At 38.4% G+C, this 23,363-nt stretch overlaps 1 protein-coding gene across 2 annotated transcripts in view; it reads left to right on the top strand.

Annotated features, from left to right (window-relative positions):
• The window catches only part of LOC132499750 (filaggrin-2-like), a 53,357-nt gene that overhangs the window by 3,094 nt on the left and 26,900 nt on the right, over positions 1-23,363 (top strand). Inside the window, exons 2-3 of one of the 2 annotated variants that reach the window (XM_060114327.1) lie at positions 369-501; positions 12,414-12,514. In XM_060114327.1, coding sequence (XP_059970310.1) covers positions 369-425 — 57 coding nt within the window. In that variant the 3' untranslated portion in view covers positions 426-501; positions 12,414-12,514. Of the gene's footprint in view, positions 1-368; positions 502-12,413; positions 12,515-23,363 lie in introns of those variants that run through there. The other variant, XM_060114328.1, reaches the window with a different exon arrangement.

The raw sequence follows: 23,363 nt of genomic DNA, 5'->3' as shown, positions 1-23,363 counted from the left end.
TAGATTAAGTGGTATAATGTGAATATTAGGATATTTAGGTAATTAATTTAAATACTTTTTTTAAAAAAAAAGCAAATAGACATCAGTTTTGATGACCTAAGACCCCTAAAGACAGTCATTAGTCAAACTTTGATTCTTACTGCCTTGTTCCAAAATCATCAAGCACTAAAGAAGATAGCCTGAATTGAGTTGAAGCACAAGTAAAAATATTTATGAATATGTGTAAATTAGGTGACATCCCCTCTGCTAGGAAGAATCACTGTCTTTAAGTAAAGGCATCCCTGTCTCCAGCCCCTAATGCTGAGACATGTCTGTCTGGTTGCTTATATTTAAGGGCAATATGGTAACAGAAAAACTCCTCTCCCCAGAAAACTTCTGTAGTCAAAACCAAAACTGGCATTGGTAAACTGTGCACTCAGCCCTAAGGAGATCTATGGAAAGTGAGGCTGGCTGGAGCATAGCTGACCCCATCTAGGCACCCATATGGAGCATCACAACAAGGTAGGAACTTTCTTTTCATTACTTGTCTTTCTTATTACTTCTCAGTTTCAAAGGAAAGGGAAATCTGGTAATCTGGATTATGAGATATTAAGAAAGTAAAATAATTAATGTCCACATGGCAGTATGGAATTTTTACAGAGTCAGAAATCGCTTCGAACTGACAGCACTTTCATTCAAAAAATATGCATTGAGTGCCTACTATGTGCTGAAGATACTTAAGATACATCAGTGAACACATGAAAGATCTCTGCTCTCCTGGAGCTTGTATCCTAGTGGGGGGAAAGGAGATGGAGGAGGAACAGGATAGAAAATAGCCATAAGAAATAAATGGTAGAGAATTTCAGAAGATAAAAAGAATTACAGGGAAAAACAAAAATAGGGTAAAGGATATGCGTGGGGTGGGAGGTGTGTTTCTGTATTAAATAGGAATGTCAGAATAGGACTCATTGAGAAGTGACATTCCTGCCAAGGCTTGAAGGAAATGGTTTAGCAGTGGACAGACCTGGAGTAAAGAACTTTTCAGGTAGAGGGACCAGCTAAGATAAAGCTCTAAGACCAGAGCAAGCCTGGCATGTTTGTGGACCTTAAGAGAAACAGTGTGATGGGAACAGATGTGACAGCCAGTGAATAGAACAGCCTCCCAGGCCACTGTAAGGACTTTTCTCATTCAGGAAAAAGCTTGACAAAGGACAGATTTATGGCCATTGCCACCCAATCCCACTGAACCTGAACCTTTGTGGGCCCAGGAATCTGCATTTTAACAGATAATGCAGTTGATACTTATCCATTCTAAAGCTTAAGACCTACTGCCACAGAGCACGGAAGCTGATACACCCAGGCAGGAGAACTGGGTACCAGGAGCCATTGTACATAAAGCTTCCAGAACCAGTCAAGGCCATGTTACTAATCAGGACTCTTTCAGTTGGCAAGTTTCAATCCTCAACTCAAATTAGCTTAATGAAAGGGACTTCACTGACTCACACAACTAGAATTTCACGGACTAAATTCCAACTCAGTGGGATCCTGAGGCTCAAATGACGTTACCCTGGTTGGGTCATTTCTCCTCTCACAGCTCTTTGTGTCTCTCTGCTTCATTTCGCTCTTCAGACAAACATTTTGCAGGGTGGTGGCAGGAGTCCCAGATTATTGTTTTCCTAGGTTAGCAACCCCAGTAGGAAAATACCTTCCCAGGGCTTCCCTGGTGGTGCAGTGGTTGAGACTCCGCCTGCCGATTCAGGGGACGCGGGTTCGTGCCCCGGTCCGGGAAGATCCCACATGCCGCAGAGCAGCTGGGCCCGTGAGCCATGGCCGCTGAGCCTGCGCGTGCGGAGCCTGGGCTCCGCAATGGGAGAGGCCACAACAGTGAGAGGCCCGCGTACCGAAAAATTTAAAAAAAAAAAAAAAAGAAAGAAAGAAAATACCTTCCCAGATAGCTCAGGCAGCCTTAGTAGTCAAGTCCTTGCACCTGAACCAGTCACTGAGCTCTGGGTGATGGGATGATGTGATTGGTCATATCTTTCCCTGGAGTGGGGATGTGCTCCTCGTGGAAAGACAAGTTCCCAAAGGAAAGAAGAGGAGTTAGGTATTGGGGGTTGGAGGTGTCCACTAGTTTCCTTAAGTCTTTGGCCTTGGTTTCTCTATGAGTGGGTCAAGATGATGTGGCTGATTCCTTATGACTATACATTCTATATAAATCTCTGTAATAAATACCTCCACAAAACTGTGCAAAATGAATTAACTGGCATGCCATGCCCTCAGATAAATTTATAAAAAAGGTTTGTGATACTGGCAGCTATTAACATTGCAAAACTGGACTATACTTCCCTTATTTAAACGAAATGTGTTCCTGGAACAAGTGGTGGCTGAACACCACAACCACGTTCCAACTCTGTTTCTACTTGCCTCCAGATTTTGTGAGTTTAAGTACGCTTCTTCTTCTCAGCATCCAATAATCGTGGCCTCTTGATTTCTTTGTGGTCACCTAGGGTACAGAGCAAGGAATCTTGCTCTACACAAATGTATCTATAAAATGCCAGACCCTGTTTGGCATGAGCATAAAAATTTTTTTCTAATAATATGGCCCTATTTGGGGAAACTACTTCAAATCAGAAAGGATGTGGAAACTATGATGTAGTTCAAACTCTGGGCAGCCTCTGAATGAAATGCTATTTTCTTTAGAATTATAGTAGCTGCCTTCAACATTATGAGGTATATAACTAGTATTTAATATGTCCTATAAATGTCTTCAGTGTCCTTCAGGGTAATTGGGATCTCAAAAGATTTGGTAAGGATCCAAACACACACACATTCTGTATTTTAGCTCAGTGTTTTTTTTAAAAAAAAAGAAAATGCCACACATCAAAAAGTGTTTACTTTGTTGGACAAACCAAATCGGTTCTCAAAAAATGACCGGCGCTTATGAAAAGTAATTATTTAGTAGCTCTAAAACAAACCACCTGAATGCTTATGACCAAGAAGGAAATCAGACTGTATCTAGTATTTACATTAGACACCAGTTTCATAATCACTGACTTGTGTGAAAACTGGTGCAGAAATTCTGTAAACTCTTTGCTGTTTTTGATACCTGCTTTTTGTTCTGTTTTGTAAAAATGATAAACTTCAGAAAATAAAATGTCAGTGTTGAATAAAAATACATATATATATATATATATATATATATATATATATATATATATATATATCAATAAAATACTAAAGGGGTACCTGCTATGGGGTTCTGATGAATAAATGGATTGTAGCCTTGGGTCTTAGTAAAGAGGCATGATTTAGAACTGCCTTCTAATGGATCTCCTGCTTCCTACTCATCTGCTTTAATTGGTATATGGAGAAAAATTAAGCAGAATCATGTTTGTGTGGTGCGAAGAAGACTTAGGTCTCCAAAAATTAGTTGAAGAAAAGAATCTTGAGGGTGAATCAGCCTGTCTGTTGAATTGTTACTAGGATACAAGCCACTGTAATGCAGACCAGTCTCTTTATCCCACTATAACCTCCTTTGGTTGGGGAGTGGAAGGAGGGGGTGGTAATTAAGGACCAATCAGCTAAAGCCAGACTTATTGAGTGAGACGCAAGGTGCCATCTGTTAGGATGAAGGATAAAGCTCTGATCCTTCTGCCTTTTGCAGGGTGGGTGGAGCCCAGAGATATCCAACCAACCACATGTCACCCCACACTCCAGAGTTCCTCTAGGTATATTCCAAAGACCACCTGTAGCAACATTTCTTGAAACGCTTATTTAAAAGTCTGGGCTGTCCCCTAAACTTACAAATCAGAATCCTCAAGATTAGGCCTGGGAAACTCCTAAGTGAATAAGATTCCCCTGACTCCTATTCTCATTTAAGCTTGAGAACTACTGCTTTACACTTCACCCCTAAGACTGATCTGGGGCTGGCTGGCTGCCTGAGAACCCCCTTCTCCCCTCTTTATCACATTCCTCAGGTTTCATGTGATCCCTTTTGACAAGTTGGCCCTTTTTATTCTTCAAAGACATTCTCTTGGATCTTATTTTAACCAGATTTCATCTTTGTAAAAATATGTTAGAAAAGAAAAGGCCCCAGTGAATAAACCAGCCCTGGGGATGGGATGGATGGAGAGCGGATGAAGACATGCTGGAGAACAGAATTAGGAATGCACAGGGGGACAGCATTTGAGTCTCCTCCCTTTTTTTCTTGATGAGAAAAGGGTGAGGGAGAGTTTAGTTGATGGGGATGAACAAGATGCAAACAAACTTTGATGATTTTCTGGTTTAGCTTTGGACTACCCACGTCCACAGTTTCTGGAAGGGTACTGCACATTTCAGAAGTCCAAGCTGCTAGGGAAACTAGCTTCTTCATTCTTGAGAGCACTCAAGGGCTGCACACATCTGGTCTTTATCCTAAGGAAGACAAGTTCAGTGGATTCTCATGGAAAACCTTCTTGAAGAGTAAAGAACAAAAAAAATCAGATTAAGAAACAGTCAGTAGCAGGAATAGGACTCTGTCCAGGATTACTGAAGCCCAAATGCCCCCTTAGATATAGGGAAACATAGCCTTACAACGCCTCATTAAAAATTTAACAACATCAAATTAGACCTTCCCCACTCTACTCTCTTCCATCACCTCCCCACTCCAAAATAAGTCGTAGCTGAAATTCCTTCACTCAACAGTCATTACTTGGGGTTAAGGCTTTGCACCTATAGAAATCTTCCATTACAAGCCAAATACAAATAGTGAGGTCTTAATATCCTAAGCTCTTAATAAGTCATTAATTTCTTATGAGAGATTAATTTATTAAATTGCCTTTCCAGAGTGAGAGCTACCTTAGGACGCACACTGATTTATCTTGATAAATCAAAAATGGGAATGATATGTGGGGGGGTGGGGGGGATAAGACAGAGAGGCCAAAGCTTGGACAGGACTGCTATGGGCTAAACTAGAGGTCTAGGAATTGGACATAGACTAAAGGGGAAAAGTTGTGGAAATATGAAGTGAGAGAGAGAGAAAGCAGAACAAGGTCTTTGGCACACACTGAGGATGCCTCTGCTCAGGGCCCATGGAGAGGGCACCATGGTGATCTGTGCTTCTCAGGGAGCAGTGAGGTGGGTGGCTCTGTCAGCCCAGAGTATATGTCCCACTCTCACCTTGAGCTAGAGGGAGAGTTGTCTTCCCTCTCTATGCCTCCACTTCCTCATCCAAACAACAAGGGGATCCCCTTCTAACCACAGATTCTGAAATTTGAACTCCTGGCAATCCAGCAGAGTCAGAAGGGAGGGAACAGGAAGAGTGGGGAGCAGAAAGGAGAAAACTAGGGGAAAGAGCTTATCAAGGACCTTTGCATTCCTCCCAAGCTCTTGAGTGGTTTCTTAGGGCAAAACCTCAATTTCTAATTCTAAGGAAATTGATATATTTGGGAGGATGGATAAATAATGGGCAATATGGGATGCAGCAAAAGCAGTTCTAAGGGGAGGTTTATAGCAATACATTCCTACCTTAAGAAATGAGAAACATCTCAAATAAACAACCTAACCTTACACCTAAAGCAATTAGAGAAAGAACAAAAAAACCCCAAAGTTAGCAGAAGGAAAGAAATCATAAAGATCAGATCAGAAATAAATGAAAAAGAAATGAAGGAAACAATAGCAAAGATCAATAAAACTAAAAGCTGGTTGTTGGAGAAGATAAACAAAATTGATAAACCATTAGCCAGACTCATCAAGAAAAAAAGGGAGAAGACTCAAATCAATAGAATTAGAAATGAAAAAGAAGTAACAACTGACACTGCAGAAATACAAAGGATCATGAGAGATTACTACAAGGAACTCTATGCCAATAAAATGGACAACCTGGAAGAAATGGACAAATTCTTAGAAATGCACAACCTTCTGAGACTGAACCAGGAAGAAATAGAAAATATGAACAGACCAATCACAAGCACTGAAATTGAGACTGTGATTCAAAATCTTCCAACAAACAAAAGCCCAGGACCAGATGGCTTCACAGGCGAATTCTATCAAACATTTAGAGAAGAGCTAACACCTATCCTTCTCAAACTCTTCCAAAATATAGCAAAGGGAGGAGCACTCCCAAACTCATTCTACGAGGCCACCATCACCCAGATACCAAAACCAGACAAAGATGTCACAAAGAAAGAAAACTACAGGCCAATATCACTGATGAACATAGATGCAAAAATCCTCAACAAAATACTAGCAAACAGAATCCAACAGCACATTAAAAGGATCATCCACCATGATCAAGTGGGGTTTATCCCAGGAATGCAAGGATTCTTCAATATATGCAAATCAATCAGTGTGATAAACCATATTAACAAACTGAAGGAGAAAAACCATATGATCATCTCAATCGATGCAGAGAAAGCTTTTGACAAAATTCAACATCCATTTATGATAAAAACCCTCCAGAAAGTAGGCATAGAGGGAACTTTCCTCAACATAATAAAGGCCATATATGACAAACCCACAGCCAACATCGTCCTCAATGGTGAAAAACTGAAACCATTTCCACTAAGATCAGGAACAAGACAAGGTTGCCCACTCTCACCACTATTATTCAACATAGTTTTGGACGTTCAAGCCACAGCAATCAGAGAAGAAAAAGAAATAAAAGGAATCCAAATCAGAAAAGAAGAAGTAAAGCTGTCAGTGTTAGCAGATGACATGATACTATACATAGAGAATCCTAAAGATGCTACCAGAAAACTACTAGAGCTAATCAATGAATTTGGTAAGTAGCAGGATACAAAATTAATGCACAGAAATCTCTAGCATTCCTATGCTAGAGATGAAAAATCTGAAAGTGAAATTAAGAAAACACTCCCATTTACCACTGCAACAAAAAGAATAAAATACCTAGGAATAAACCTACCTAACGAGACAAAAGACCTGTATCCAGAAAATTACACAACACTGATGAAAGAAATTAAAGATGATACAAATAGATGGAGAAGTATACCATGTTCTTGGATTGGAAGAATCAACATTGTGAAAATGACTCTACTACCCAAAGCAATCTACAGATTCAATGCAACCCCTATCAAACTACCCCTGGCATTTTTCACAGAACAAGAACAAAAAATTTCACAATTTGTATGGAAATGCCAAAGACCCCGATTAGCCAAAGCAAGCTTGAGAAAGAAAAACGGAGCTGGAGGGATCAGGGTCCCTGACTTCAGACTATACTACAAAGCTACAGTAATCAAGACAGTATGGTACTGGCACAGAAACAGAAAGATAGATCAATGGAACAGGATAGAAAGCCCAGAGATAAACCCATGCACATATGGTCACTTTATCTTTGATAAAGGAGGCAAGAATATACAGTGGAGAAAAGACAGCTTCTTCAATAAGTGGTGCTGGGAAAACTGGACAGGTGCATGTAAAAGTATGAAATTAGAACACTCCCTAACACCATACACAAAAATAAACTCAAAATGGATTAAAGACCTAAATGTAAGGCCAGACACTATCAAACTCTTAGATGAAAACATAGGCAGGACACTCTATGACATAATTCACAGCAAGATCCTTTTTGACCCACCTCCTAGAGAAATGGAAATAAAAACAAAAACAAACAAATGGAACCTAATGAAACTTAAAAGCTTTTGTACAACAAGGGAAACCATAAACAAGATGAAAAGACAACCCTCGGAATAGGAGAAAATATTTACAAATGAAGCAACGGACAAAGGATTAATCTCCAAAATTTACAAGCAGCTCAATATCAAAAAACAAACAACACAATCCAAAAATGGGCAGAAGACCTAAATAGACAATTCTCCAAAGAAGATATACAGATTACCAACAGACACATGAAAGAATGCTCAACATCATTAATCATTAGAGAAATGCAAATCAAAACTATAATGAGATATCATCCCATACCGTTCAGAATGGCCATCATCAAAAAATCTGCAAACAATAAATGCTGGAGAGGGTGTGGAGAAAAGGGAACCCTCTTGCACCGTTGGTGAGAATGTAAATTGATACAGCCCCTATGGAGAACAGTATGGAGGTTCCTTAGAAAACTAAAAATAAAGCTACCATACGACCCAGCAATCCCACTACTGAGCATATACCCTGAGAAAACCATAATTCAAAAAGAGTCATGTACCAAAATGTTCATTGCAGCTCGATTTACAATAGCCAGGACATGGAAGCAACCTAAGTGTCCATCAACAGATGAATGGATAAAGAAGATGTGGTACATATATACAATGGAATATTACTCAGCCATAAAAAGAAACGAAATTGAATTATTTGTAGTGAGGTGGATGGACCTATTGTCTGTCATACAAAGTGAAGTAAGTCAGAAAGAGAAAAACAAATACCATATGCTAACACATATATATGGTATCTAAGAAAAAAAAAAAAGGTCATGCAGAACCTAGGGGCAAGACAGGAATAAAGACACAGACCTACTAGAGAATGGACTTGAGGATATGGGGAGGGGGAAGGGTAAGCTGTGACAAAGCGAAAGAGAGGCATGGACATATATACACTACCAAACGTAAAATAGATCGCTAGTGGGAGGGAGCCGCATAGCACAGGGAGATCAGCTCGGTGCTTTGTGACCACCTAGAGGGGTGCGATGGGGGGGGAGGGAGGGAGACGCAAGAGGGAGGAGATATGGGGATATATGTATATGTATAACTGATTCACTTTGTTATAAAGCAGAAACTAACACACCATTGTAAAGCAATTATACTCCAATAAAGATGTTAAAAAATAATAATAATGGGTATGGATAAGGGGATAGAGATTTTGGTTTAAACCTATGCTATATAAATTCAATGTGCTGTATGCCCAGAAGTGAGAAGAATTTTTTCCCATTATCAGCCTTAAAACGTTTTAGGGAAAAAAAGTGTTTTTCTTGATTTTATCCAGTGAAGTCTTTTACTGGAACCTAAATCCTTACACTTAGGTTATTTCTGAGAATAATGACTTGACCCACTCCCAATCTATCCACTGATGAGATCTGACCCTCTTTTATATAGCTTGGAATCTGAGTTAAGAGGAGAAAAAAGAGTCAAATAGTTGTCACAAATCTTGAGTAGTGACTCAGGCCCTTAGCTAGACACTTTATGTAATATAAGGTAGCATGTTAAAAGCATTACGTCAAAGAGGAGATGTACTAGTAGAGGATATTATCTGAGACCCAGAGGAGAACACTCTCAGCAAAGAAGGAGATACCAAAATTACATAGATGTTCAGTAGGGGCGTTCATCAAGCTGTTACTTCAATAGCAACACAGCACAGGGCATAACCACTGAGATGGTCCCGTGCAACCATCAGTGTGCATCATGAGCTCAAACCATGGAGAGGAGTGTGTCATAGCAATACATTTTGCATAAGGAAAGGAAGAAATCCATGATCGTTTAGAAAGATTTCCACAAGAGAAAATTAAAGTTATTTTTTAAATATTTTGTAGCTAAGAGGGTTCAGATTCAATTATTTGAAAAGTCCACCTACATAGATGAGACCATTCTCATTGATTTTCATAGAGTATAGCAGTATCGGAAAGCTAATTATTTGGTTTATATCTTTTAAAAAAATTTTTATGGAGGAGCCACTTATTCAGTATGTCATTTCCCACTGACATTCTTGCCTATATAGATGAATATGTCAAAAGGCTCTGTCCCAGCAAACTGACATACTTCATGTCCCCCTAGTGCCCTCTAATTTTATCTATCATTGTCTTCTAATTATTTCTCCTGATCTAGACTGTGAAATCCTCAATTAGCAGAGACTGTGTCAACTATGCATTGGGGTGAATAAATACAATAAATTTTAAAGTTAGTGTTTTACACCTGCCTTCTTACCTTTTCCTGGCCACTATGTACAAGCCATGGCATGGCATTAGCCAAATAAAGTCTCCTATAATGACACAGTTAGGGTCAAGAGTTAAAACAGATCTACATTAAAAAGAATAATATGTGGCTTTGGGGAAGCAGCCTGTTCTGCTGTTTATCTTAGATCTGTCCTTTAAGGCAATAATTACTTTCTCACAATCAAAGATTTTGTGCTGAGCATAAGAGTTGCCTGGCAAAGCACCAAGCTTATGAAATGCCATGCACGTAGACTGGGCCTTGTTGGACTGATACATCAGTTAGTATGATTTTTAAATTTAGGTACACAAAATGAACACATTGTAAGTATATAACTAGATCGCTTTTTGCATATACCTATGTGTGCGTTTGTGTAACCATTACCCTGATCAAGATGGAGGATGTTTTTAACACTGCAAGATGATTTCTTGTGGCTTTTCCCAGTTATTATACCCCTGAGGTAATCAGCATTCTAACTTCTATCTCCATAGATTAGTTTTTGAGTGAAGACATCTATCATCTATCCATGTATCTATTTTTTTGTTCCCAAAATTAATGTATCAAGTGCCCATGTAGTGGGTACTATTTGGTAGCTAGAGATATAGGGATAAACAAGGCAGACGAGGCCTCTGGCCTCTGTGGGGCTCACATTCTGGTTGGGGAACTGATAGTACACAAATTAACAAGATAGTTCTAAATCATGAAAAAAGTCATGAAGAATGAAACAAGGTAATCGATAGACAGTAGATAGATAAGGTAGAGAAATATTGGATGGGGGTGGGGAGTATCCGCAGAGGTGACATTTGCGCTGAGAACTGACCTAAGAGCAGGGAAAGAGAGCCCCAGGACAAGGGAACTGAAAGTGTAAAGTCCCTAAGACAAGAAGAAGCTCTGAGAATTGTGAGAGATGATGTAAGAGAAGCCACCAGGAGCCAGAGGAACATGCTTTTTTGGGATAAGTGACTTAAAAAAAGGGGGACAGACATTGGAGACAAAAAATATATATGTATGATATATTCTTTTAACTAACTTTTAAAACTTTTCCCATAAAGAACCTTCAGTAAATAAGTAGTGGCTGCTGGATATGACTTGCAACTGGGTGGCAGGTCAGCAAGGAAAGAATTCCAAAGCAGAGGACTTTCTGAAAGCATAAATATACACTTTGAACATAACAAAAGGAAAATAGTTTTTAAGGTAGCAAATCCTAAAGAGAATTTGGATAATGTGGGTGCTATTCTTCACATTTTTCTATGGCTAATTAGAAAGAGCTGGGAAATACATAATGCTGCCCACAGCCCTGCCAACCCATTATGGGCACTTCTAATTTCAGATAAATGAAGCCCTTGGTTACCACCCCCAGCTTGTCTCAAACATTCATTGTGTTAGTAGAGTAGATGAGTAAAAATAATAGCCTTCTGAATATCTAGTAAGAGTAACTCTCTCTTATTAGCGAATACTTAAGTTCAAATCATGTCTCCATGTTAATGAAGCAACTCCCAAATTCACTTTGCTCTTGAAAATCTAATTTTTCAATTTTTCCCCTTTATACAGAAAATGTGATGTTTGGCTGGGCAGCTTAGAAAACCAACATTTTCATGTGTGTGTAACTAGAAAAAATGTGATGATGTAAAATTTCACTTGGGATTGACATATATACACTAATATGTATAAAATGGATAACTAATAAGAACCTGCTGTATAAAAAATAAATTAAATAAAATTCAAACATTCAAAAAAATTTTCAGGTATATATATATATATATATATATATATATATATATATACACACACACATGTATATCTTCTCTTTAGTCAATAATATATATTTCTCATTTTATTTTATTTATTTATTTATTTTTTGCGGTTCGCGGGCCTCTCACTGGTGTGGCCTCTCCCGTTGCGGAGCACAGGCTCCGGACGCGCAATCTCAGCGGCCATGGCTCACGGGCCCAGCCACTCCGCGGCATGTGGGATCTTCCCGGACCGGCGCACAAACCCGTGTCCCCTGCATCGACAGGCGGACTCTCAACCACTGCGCCACCAGGGAAGCCCCATATTTCTTATTTTAAAAAGCATTTCTAATATTTACTGGTCCAAATGTGTAGAAACAAATATATGCTAAAAACAAATAGCCAGTTATCACCTTTAAAACATCCCTTATTAATTAAAACCATGATGTTATTTGAAAAAAAAAACTGTGAGATATACATGCTGGGAAATATTAAATTTCATTGTCAGGGTGAAATTTGAGGAAGGAAAAAAGACAACTTACATTTGAGTTTAAGTTCTCAATAAGTGATTTCATCACCAGCTTCATTCATATAAATATAATAGCAGTGTTTGCAAAAAGCACCCCCCCAAAAAAAAACCTAAATGAAAGCAGAAATGAAGAAAATTTGCATGATTTTAAATATCAAAATGTCTGAAAGCATAAAGCTGTATGGTTGAATTTTCTATTATTATGGAGGTTTGGTTTTATATGGAAAAAATTGAAAGGCTCTTACTGGTTTAGGTGGTTCCGAATTTAGAGGAGAAGCTGCCACTCATTTTGGTTTATTTCTTCAATCATTCCAGGATCCCATGAACTGCTTCCTCCCTCATCAGACCTCACAAGATCAGAGATTAACATGCAGCTGCTTATAGCCTAAGGAGGAGGCCAGCTGGTACAGGGGAAAGCACACACAGGAGAGGTGGTCCTATTTGGAAGACAGTCTACTGATATTATTAAGACCTATAGTGAGAGACCCAAGTCCAAATCCGAAAACCCTCATTTACCTGAGGTCAATTTGCACAAATACCTTAACATCTCTGAGAGCCTATTGTCCTGCAAAATTGGGACAATAGTATTTATTTCAGTGTTACTGCAACAGGTAAGTGGCATGCAATAAGCACTTAATATGTGCTGGTTGTTTATATAAATATCTGTGGCTTGGCCACTAACTTTGAATGTGACTCTGAGTAAGACATTAATCTCTGGGCCTAAGAATTCTTGTTTATAAACTGAGAGTTGAACAATGTGAGCCTGAAGTGTCCTTTTAACTCTAATATTCTGTAATTCTTACTATCTATGTGTCCTCATCTTTATAATGGGCATACTAAGAGCACCTACCTCACAGAATTTTTGAGAGAATAAAATGAATTAAGACAGGTAGAAATTCTTAGAACATTGCCTGGCACATACATGTTAGCCTGGCACATACATGTTAGCCATGATCTGATTGATCATATGATCTCTTCTTTCTGGAGTCAATGCCAGTGTTACCAAGATTTTATTCTCTAAAGTTCTTCAAGACTAAACTTATTCACTTCTCAGTAAGAAATAGAGATTTCCCAGCGTAGATACCCTGATCTGCTAACATCTTCATTTTTTCTTTTGGTAACAATGTTTTAAAAGATTAGTTGACTCACTTATCACCACCCTCTCTTTTTGTGAGTCTGAATAAGAGTACTTTTTGGGTGCACTTCCGTTCTAAAAAACTATGGCACCAAAATCCTACACATATTATCAAAGCTCACTAAATTTGCTTGGAGAGTTTCCTGCTTCAAATTATTTTAAATAAAACATAATTTCATCAAGGAACTCAAGCATGCTAATGTTTAACTGGCACTTGAAGAAAAGTTTTGATTTATCCAGAACTGCGATTTGCATAGGTCATTTCCTCACTCTCCCTAACCTTTTTGCGAAATGCTACACACAATTAAATAAGCCAGTTAAGCCAAATGAACCGGTGAGTGCGTTATAAATAGCAACCAAAATTATACTTCAGATGTTAACTGGTTTGTCCTGATTCAATCATGAATTACATCATTTGACAAATGAGATAAGGCCTTCACCTTTATCTTTCTGATCCAAACTTCTAATAGTTGAAATGTACTATTACCATCTGTTGTCTGTCCTCTGAAATGCTCTGGTGATGTCTGCCTCATTTCAAGTAGTCAGAGCTTGTCTGCCAAAAAAGCACTCTCCTAAGTGTCTTGATTGGCAGGCCCAGTGAGAAGGCTAAGAACCCAATGAACCATGGAGACACAGCACAAACTCTGTAGAAGTTTCCTCAGTCAAGGCAGACTCATTTTCTCAGTTTGTGTTGCAAAGAAATTGTCCCTATCAAAATTGTTTTTACTTTGAATCTCAATCTTGAAAGATGCAGTTCCTACACTTTTTAAAAATGTTTGGGCCTCTCTTAAGCTATTAGACACACTTTACCAGATGGCCATCATTTCAGTGCCTTTCATCCTCAGCGAAAATAATTTGAGAATGAAGCTGAGAGTGCTATATAGCCTAGGGTTTTAACTCAGTGAAGTCACACGAATCTGTTCTTTATTATTCTTCACATTGCTCTAGGTTCTGGGAAAAGGCAAGATGAATCTTTCTGCTTTCAAGAAACTTACAATAAGGTAGGAAGGGCAGAGTAAACACACACAGAACCATAGCCAATAATATAGATGAATGTGAAAGTAAGTGCCAGACAGAATGGCACAGATTATAAGTGTGATCAGTTCCTTGGTATGTATAAAAGAACACTTAAAAAGGTAAAATTTAGGAAAACAAATAGAAATGAAATGCAAATAACAAGATAGAGAGTGACTCTAGAGTTGAAAAGGTTGTGTCTTGGTAGGTTTGAGCAGTGTAGAAATGCCAAGCCCGGGCAAAACAGGAGTTCCCAATAATAATGTCGGCAGCATTCATTACTAGACATATCCAAAAGACAGTTGATGTTAAGTCCCTGTTAGTCTGTGGGGAGGCTGAGAGCAAGAGAAATTAAATAATCTACCCATAATGACCCAGCCAGCAAGTGAGAGCTGAGATTCAAGTCCAGGAGTAAGGTCTCTAAAGCTATGGCCCAGACTTCACAAATGCATTTAGTAACCACATTTCCCTTTGACTGACTTTACTGAAGTGACCATACATTTGAGAGTGAAAGGAGAAGCTATGAATAAACAAGCTTGGGCAACTGGCATGAACCAAGACAGTCCAGGGCCAACTGGCATGTATGGTCACCCTCTTTCTTCATCTCTCCACTCCCAGCCATCTATCAGACACTCTTCTGGCCAGGTGCTGATTTCTTGGACTAAATTGATTAAAGTCTTATAATTCTAGGAAGTCTTCCATTTTCAAAGAGCCCACAAAGAAACAGTTCCAATCAAATAAATCACTGACAGTGAAATTTCAAGCAGTCAGGTGTCTGATAATGAGAACTATTTCAAAACAGCAGTATTTTCCTGGCATCTGTCAAATCACACCTCTCCTAGGAGACTTAGCCAGCTGGGTGTTTAAGAATTATTTGTCAGCTATGTACTACATGTATTGATGGATTCACAGGTAAAAACTGTAAATTAACGAGGTAAAGATGAAAGGCGTTCTGCCCAAGATATTTAGCACTACCCAGACCTCTGTTAGAGTTTCATATCCAGTTCAGAACTCATCAACAGAATGAAAAATATGGAAACATGGAGAGATTCAGAAGAGACTAAAGACTAAAATGAAATTATACATATGTTGAAATGTTTAAAGCTACCAAAATGTAATGTGTTTCAATAAAATGGTATATGTCCTCAACACAGCCAAGTTCATAAATGTGTAGTAGATGCAGAGTGACAGATTACCAAATGCCTGCATATCATTTGTATAAAATTTAAGTTAAAACTCATTTCCAGGGGCCTCCCTGGTGGCGCAGTGGTTGAGAGTCCGCCTTCCGATGCAGGGGATACGGGTTCGTGCCCCGGTCTAGGAGGATCCCATATGCCGCGGAGCAGCTGGGCCCGTGAGCCATGGCCGCTGAGCCTGCGCGTCCGGAGCCTGTGCTCCGCAACGGGAGAGGCCACAACAGTGAGAGGCCCGCATACCGCAAAAAAAAAAAAAAAAAAAAAAAAAAAAAAAAAAACTCATTTCCATCCCAAGTATACGTGACACCTAAATTAATATTCTACCTGTTTTGCTTTCATCTTAGATTTTTGGCAATTTTAAATTTCTTTTTTATTTGCAAAAAATAAAATAAAAAGGTGTCTACCAGCAAAATTAATGGAAAAAGGGGCAAAGAAGGAAGGGGATAAAAGAAATACAAAAGGAGGAAATGGGAACAAGGAAAAACACCAACACATAGAAACACAAAAATACTCCAGCCAGGCTCAGGGAACCAGCATCCTTGGCAGCAAGTGTTGTTAAACATCGGAACTGGTTGCTGAGGGAGGTGAGGGAATCTCCCTTTCCCAGAAGTCTTTAAAAATAGGTTCACATCTGTTGGGATAGAATAATGGTGGTACTGCCTGACTAAACAGCTTCTCAAGCAAACCCATAGGCTGGTAATTCTACCACTTCTATTTCTGATTGTGAAAAAGTAACAAATAACTTCAGTTCACCTAGCAAACTGGGACTTACAATGACTATCGTTTTAATTACGTTATAAAACAGTTTTCATTGGGTTTTGCAATGCAAAGATAGATAACTAAATTATTCAGGATATAGTTGAATGTACAGCAAAGGCTCAAAACTTACTTATCCTTTGTAATATTTTCCCAAAACATTATGAAACCAGAAAGGTACTCAGTTTATGTCCTCATATGGAAGTTAGAGATAAGGCAATGTACAGAATCCTATATTTAATTTTTAATTTTAACTGAGTAGCACTTGCAGGGGTGAAGTTACAGGAGGGCTGGATTGGATAAACCTTATTAAAAATTAGAGTCTTCCAGGCTGGTATCCCAAGAAGTAAAAGGATATTTGTTCCCTGGAGAGAATTTAGGTTGTGATCTGATGTATCTGCAGTGCCCCTCTATCAATGATATTTTGCTTTATACTAAGCTATCAGATTATTTCCCCCACTCCATTTAATTGCACATATATTTGTTAAGCTCCTACTTTTTGTTAGGCACTGTGCCAGGAATACAAAGAGAAAAAGATCACAACCCACGACCTTGAAGAACACAAAATCTAAAAACAGCAGTTGGGTCCAGGTGTGGTAGGGCCTTCCACTAGTGTAATTTGGGATCTGCATTTTAAGAAAAGAATACAGGGCCTCCCTGGTGGCGCAAGTGGTTGAGAGTCCGCCTGCCGATGCAGGGGATACGGGTTCGTGCCCCGGTCTGGGAGGATCCCATATGCCGCGGAGCGGCTGGGCCCGTGAGCCATGGCCGCTGAGCCTGCGCGTCCGGAGCCTGTGCTCTGCAACGGGGGAGGCCACAACAGTGAGAGGCCCGCATACTGCAAAAAAAAAAAAAAAAAAAAAAAAAAAAAGAAAAGAATACAAAATTACAAATACAAAATTAAGAGTGAAAGTGAATATTTACTTCAAAGAGAAATCACAACAAATTACAAGTTTTAAAATTCTGACAAATTCCAGAAATATCACAAACTCTAGGGGAAAAAACTATATTTTTTATTAGTTAACTACCTGGTTCACATCTATAATTCTATTTGTCCTACATTTTGGTTGCATATTGTTGACCACATGGCAAGAATTTTGTTATATCATTTCCCATAGAATGATAATTCAGTTATTCCTCTGGTATGCTTGATCAAAATTTGTTTTCTTTCTGGTTCACAACTTATTCATAATTAAAAGTAAATTTTCAGAATTGTCAAGTAGAGAAAAAACTCAATCAAGTTGCTTTCATACATAAGCCGTAAGAGCTGTAAGTTTGCAGGGCACTGCAAATTTTCTGATGTATGAATAATTTTAAATACTCTCAATGGATGATGCTTGTGAATCAGCTAGTCATTCGTGTCCTTTTTATAATGGGATATTGTGAATTTGATTTTGTCTCCATCAAAGCCACTGCTGTGTATCTAATTTGAAAGATATTTAAATATTTTTCCAAGAAGTTCATGTAATTCACTCCTCTTCATTAATTAGATTATCAAAGAATAAATAGCCTGTTTAGTACTTTTAATTCAAAACTTATCTCTTCCTCTTAATGAATTATTGCTCTTTGTATTATCTGAAAAATGTTTTTGTTATAATTTACTTCTTGATATTAAAAGAATTTCTGTTGATTTTATCACTCGATTTTCTTTTATAGTCTTTTTTCATCTGGATTTTTTCTCAGTGCTTTAATAAATTAATTCATGGTAGTCATTGGTTTCTCAGGTTTTTTTAAATTGAAAAGTTCCAAAACATCTACAAATTGCAGTTAAAATGACAGGGAAGTCTGGGACTTCCCTGGCGGTCCCATGGTTAAGACTCCATGCTTCAAATGCAGGGGGCGCAGGTTCAATCCCTGCTCAGGGAACTAAGATCCCCATATGCCGCATGGTGAGGCCAAAAAAAAAAAAAAGTATTTATGCTTCATCATCTTCTTGAGTAAATTTTTTACACCTAGTTTGTGTTTATAGTTCTCTTCCATGACTTTGAGAATATATTTTAGGGTCATTATATTGTAGTGGACCACACTGAAAGACTTGAGCAGCTTTTCTGTGGGCAAACAGTATTATTATCCTTAGACTCCTGAAAGAAATATTCTTGTTGGCATTTTTAAAAATGGAGGTATAATTATCATTCAATAAAATGCATAGATCATAGAGTTTAACTCAGTGAGTTTTGACTAAACCCATGTAACCAGCACCTAAAACAGGAGAAAGAATATTTCCACCATCCCAGGAAATTCCCTTTGTCTCTTTCCTATCGATTTCCCCTTCCCCATCCACCCTGACACCCAAAGCAATCATTTTCTGATTTCTGTCACTGTAATATATTTTGCCTGTTCTTGAACTTCATATAAATTGGATCATATAGTATGCGATCTGCATCTGTCTTCCTTTGCTCAGCCTAGTGATTCTGAGGGGCAACTATGTTGTTGCATGTCTTGGTACCTTGCTCTGTTTTATGGCTATGATTCCGTTATTTAAATATACCACAATTATTCATTCTCCCATTGACAGACATTTGGGCTCTTTCCAGTTTAGGGCTATTATGAATAAAGTTGCTTTGAAAAGTCTTGTACAAGTCTTTGTGTGGACATAATATGTTTTCCTTTCTCTTGAGTAAATACCTGAGAATAGAATTGCTGGGTCACAGGGTAGAAGCTTGTTTAACTATATTAGAAACATGGAATATGTATTTAAAATATTCCATCTACAAGGAAAAAACAAAACAAAATATGTAACTGCTGTACAGTATCAAAGTGGTCAATGAATCTGTGTTCTGTAAAAGCAGCTCTTCCTCCACCTGTGCTTCCTCTCCTGTTGCTCTTCATCCACCGTCATTCACTGGTCCAGCCATGCAGAATGATTTGCTGTTCTGTGAGTACGTGACTTAGTCTCTTCCCTGTAAGTCTGCCAGAAAGCTACCTCCTCTGGCTGGCTGCTCTTCTCTTCTCCCTTATCTGCTGTAGCTATCCTTAAAGACTTGACTTAATTATTTTTATCTCTGGAATGCCTTTATACCACCCTTCTCCAACCTCTCCACCATCACTATCAAGGCTGAATGAAGGGTCCCTCCTAGGTGCTCACATAGAAACTTGTGTTTTCCCCTGTAAGTGGAAGACCTGGTCATTTATCTCTGGTTATTTATCTATCTCCACCACTGGACTATAAGCTCCCCAAGGATAGAGGCCTGATCACAACCAGAATCTAATATCCAGCAAAGTTCTCACCCAGAATAGTGCTCAACAAATATTAGTTGAATCAATGAATAAACACTTGAACAGGTTTGATGTTGTTTTGGGGGATGGAGAAGTTTCTCTATACCTGTGTGATATTCAGGTAGAAATAGGCAGTTGGCAGTATAGGTCTGGAATGTGAGTATTGGCCTTATGGTATGGGCAGGAGGTGGACTGGAGTATAGATAATAGGGACACTCGTTACTCTCAGTCATGTTGTACGTAGGTAAGAGTTGAAAGTTTGGGATTGGTTGAGCTCACCTGGGAGCAGGTGCCATTTTTGAAAGTAATTGAGAATGAGAGGAAGAGTCCAAATTGTAGTAGACTGTGGAGCAAATGTCAAGAGAGGAGAGAAATGCAAACTGTATGGACAACTGACTCAAGAAATTTGGTGCTGAGATGTTGAGTAAAGCAATTAAGATAATATCCTAACAAGTAAATGAGATTGGATAGTGTTATGCTGTTTTCACTTTTGTTTTCACTAGTTTAAAAAAGAAAAGCCCATTGACCTTATTTTCAAATTGAGAGACCAGAGTCACTGGAGAGATGATATTATTTTGAAATATGATACCAAATGAGAAAAGCTTAGTTTGTATAAAGTTTTTGCTGAGGTCTCACACCTTAGATCATGATTTGGGTTTTATTTTCCATCCTCAATGACCATATTTTCATTTCAAGGCATTGATTTGGATTGGAGGTCAAAAGTATCTGGGTGGCTTAAAGCAGAAGGCTTTATCCATAATGAGTGCAACTGAGTGAAGGCTGTATGAGAGGCTTGGATATCCACCAGGAACTCCATGTGCTTGCTCTACTGCTTGTATTAGAGAGAGAGACCATTTCATAATGGATTCTAGATAATGACATTTTGGAGCTGGAAATAAGCTAAGACCATCTTGTCCAGCATCTTCCAGACTTTATTTCTTATTCGGGACACAGCTTAGATATCATATCTTCTGGGAATTCTTCCTCAGGATGTGAATAAGTACACCTTAAAAAAAGTCACAGGCAAATTTTACATCCTCCTCTTGGAGTTTCATAATGTTTATTATTAAATGTACACATTAATTCTGCAGTAAATATTAAACCTGTTTAATATTGACTCACAAGGTAGTTTTCATCTTGCTTGAGCATGAAACCCTTATGTTCTTATTTTGTGGACACCTATAGGCATCTCATAGAACCTACTCCGAGAATCACTAACCTACTCTAATTCTTTCATTCAGACGGAGGTCTCATTCAATGTTTTTATCTCCTTGTTTCAGCTAATTAAACTTAGTAGCTTTTTATTTTATTATCTTTGTTGACTGGGGTAATCTGGGCAGTTCTGTTCCACATGTTGGCTGAGTCTGCAGTTATCTGTGGCTTGACTTGGCTAGAACACCCAAGATGGCCCACTCTAATGCCTCGGTAAGGGTGGATGTGAGGCCAGACTTAGTTTTGGATGCTGGAATGGTCAGGCCTCTCTCTCTCCATCTAGTTTCAGGATCTCTAGCTCTTCACGTGTGTTTACCATGTGATCTCTGCTTATGGTATCTTCATAGGGTAAGAAGATGACTTACATAGTGGCTCAGGGCTCCCAAATTATAAAATCAGAATATTCTAAGGCCTTCTTAAGGTTTAGGCACAGAACTGGTACAGTATCACTTTCATCACATTCTATTGGTTAAAGTGATCACAGAGCCAGCTCAGATTCAAGGGGAGCAGAAATAAACCACCTCTCCATGGTGGGGACAAAAAAAATTGAAGTCATATTTAATCCACCACACTTCTCATGGACTTTTGGCATCTTGTGAGATAAAGAATCTGTTCACTGACATTGGAAAAGTCCCCAGATAACTCAGGCTTCTTGGCACCACAAAGGTGGCTGAGATCCATTGATGACTTTCCTGATATCCAGGATCAATGAGTTAGGCAAATGGCCAGTAGGACACAGATCCAACTTATCGAGTAGGGGGAAGTTTGAAAGACTCACACCAGTGCTAATAATCTAAACCAGGGGGCCAAATCCACTCACTATCTGTTTTTGTCAATAAAGTTTTATTGGATCACTGCCATCCCCATTCATTTATGTATTGTTTATAGCTGCTTTTGTGTGGTAAAGTCAGAACTGAATAGTTGTGACAGTGACAATCTGGTCTGCTAAGCCTAAAATATATACTATCTGGCCCTTCATATAAAGAGTTTGTCACTCCCTGGTCTAGACTGTATAAGCATTGCATTACTAAATGACAGTTACATTTAATTTTGGTTTAATTTAATTTTGGTTTTGGAAGCTGGGAAGTCCAAGATCAAGGTGTTGGCTGATTCAGTTCCTGGCTCCATCCTCTTCCTGGTTTGCAGAAGGATTGTCTCCTTACTGTAGCCTGACATGACACAGAGAGAGATCATCTCTTTTGTGTCTTTTCTTTTAAAGGCACTAATCCCATTCATGAGGGCCCTACCCTCATGACCTGATTGCCTTCCAAAGACTCCTACCTCCAAATACCATCACATTAGGAATTAAGGCTTCAACATGTGAATTTGGGAGGATATAAATGTTCAGTTCATAGCATCATACATTAGGAAATGCAAAATATTAGCAAACTGTAAAGCACTTTCCATGGATACAAATACTGTTTTGTGTTGTCACATGCATCAGCAGTTCATTATTTGTCAGTGTGGATTGTATTTTATCCATTCACCTGTTGATGGATATTTAAGTCATTTGCAGTTTTTGATCATTACAAATAAAGCCTCTGTGAACATTCATGTACAGGTTTTTGAAGAGATATATGCTGTTATTTCTCTTGAGTAAATACCTAGAGCCAAAATGTCTGGATCATGTGATTGGTATATATTTAACTTCTTCAGAAACTGTCAAAATATTTTCCAAATATTTTACATTCCCATTAGCAGTTTATAAGAATTCTCCTTCTGCCACAGCCTTGTCAACACTTGGTGTGGTCAGTCCTTTAATTTTAACAATTGTAATAGGTATGTAGTGGTACCCTATTGTGGTTTTAACTTGCATTTCTCAAATGACTAATGATGTTGGGCATCTTTTCACATGCTGATTAGCTGTAAAGTATCTTCTGAGATACTTTGGCCTGTAAAGTATCTGTTGAGAGCTTTGGCCCATTTACAAAAACTGAGTTATTTCTTATTGTTGAGTTTTGAGAGTTCTTTAAATATTCTGGATAGAATTTTTTATCAGATATCTGATTTACAAATATTTTCTTCCAGTCTATGGCTTGTCTTTCATTTTCTTTTGATGAAGTTCAACATTTCCATTTTGTTTTCTTTTATGGATAATGCTTTTGTTGTCATATCTAAGAAATCCTTGCCTAATCCAAGGTCACAAATGTTTCCAAACAGTGGTGATAAGAATAGAGAGAAATGTAAAGATTAAAGAATTATGTGAGAGTAAGGTCTACAGGACCCAGTTAAAGAGAAATAGGCATTAAGAATGATTCTCAATTATTTGGCCTGGGCGCTTAGGTGATGTCATTCAAAGGTATAGGGAAAGATAATGGATTCAGTGTGGCTATCTTGTGCTTGAGAGTTTGCAGGTACATAGTAAGTTTTTGGAATAACCTTGGTGCATAGTAATTGTTTGATTTTTAAAAATCAATAAATAAAGGAGTCAAATTTCTTAATTATTTCTTCAGCTATTTTTATCCTGAAGATTGAAAAGATGAGGAAAACTTCCTCTAAGGTCTAGAGAAGCCTGAATCAATTGCTGCTCTGGTAAATTCATGTACTTCTATGTAGATTTGTCTAGAAATGAAACAATGTTATTATTAGTGAATTTTTTTTGTTCTAGACTCGCTCATTGTATTAAGCAGGTTGTAATAAACAATCCCCAAATCAGATTTAATATGATAAAAATTCACTGTCTTGAAACCTTTCAAAGTTGGTCTAATGGTTTCCCTTATCAGAGGTCCTGCTAGC

Source organism: Mesoplodon densirostris, chromosome 12 (assembly GCF_025265405.1).
Source record: "Mesoplodon densirostris isolate mMesDen1 chromosome 12, mMesDen1 primary haplotype, whole genome shotgun sequence".
NCBI lineage: Eukaryota > Metazoa > Chordata > Mammalia > Artiodactyla > Ziphiidae > Mesoplodon > Mesoplodon densirostris.
The sequence above is the reverse complement of the archived record's forward strand: the minus strand, read 5'-3'. Positions and strand labels throughout refer to the sequence as shown.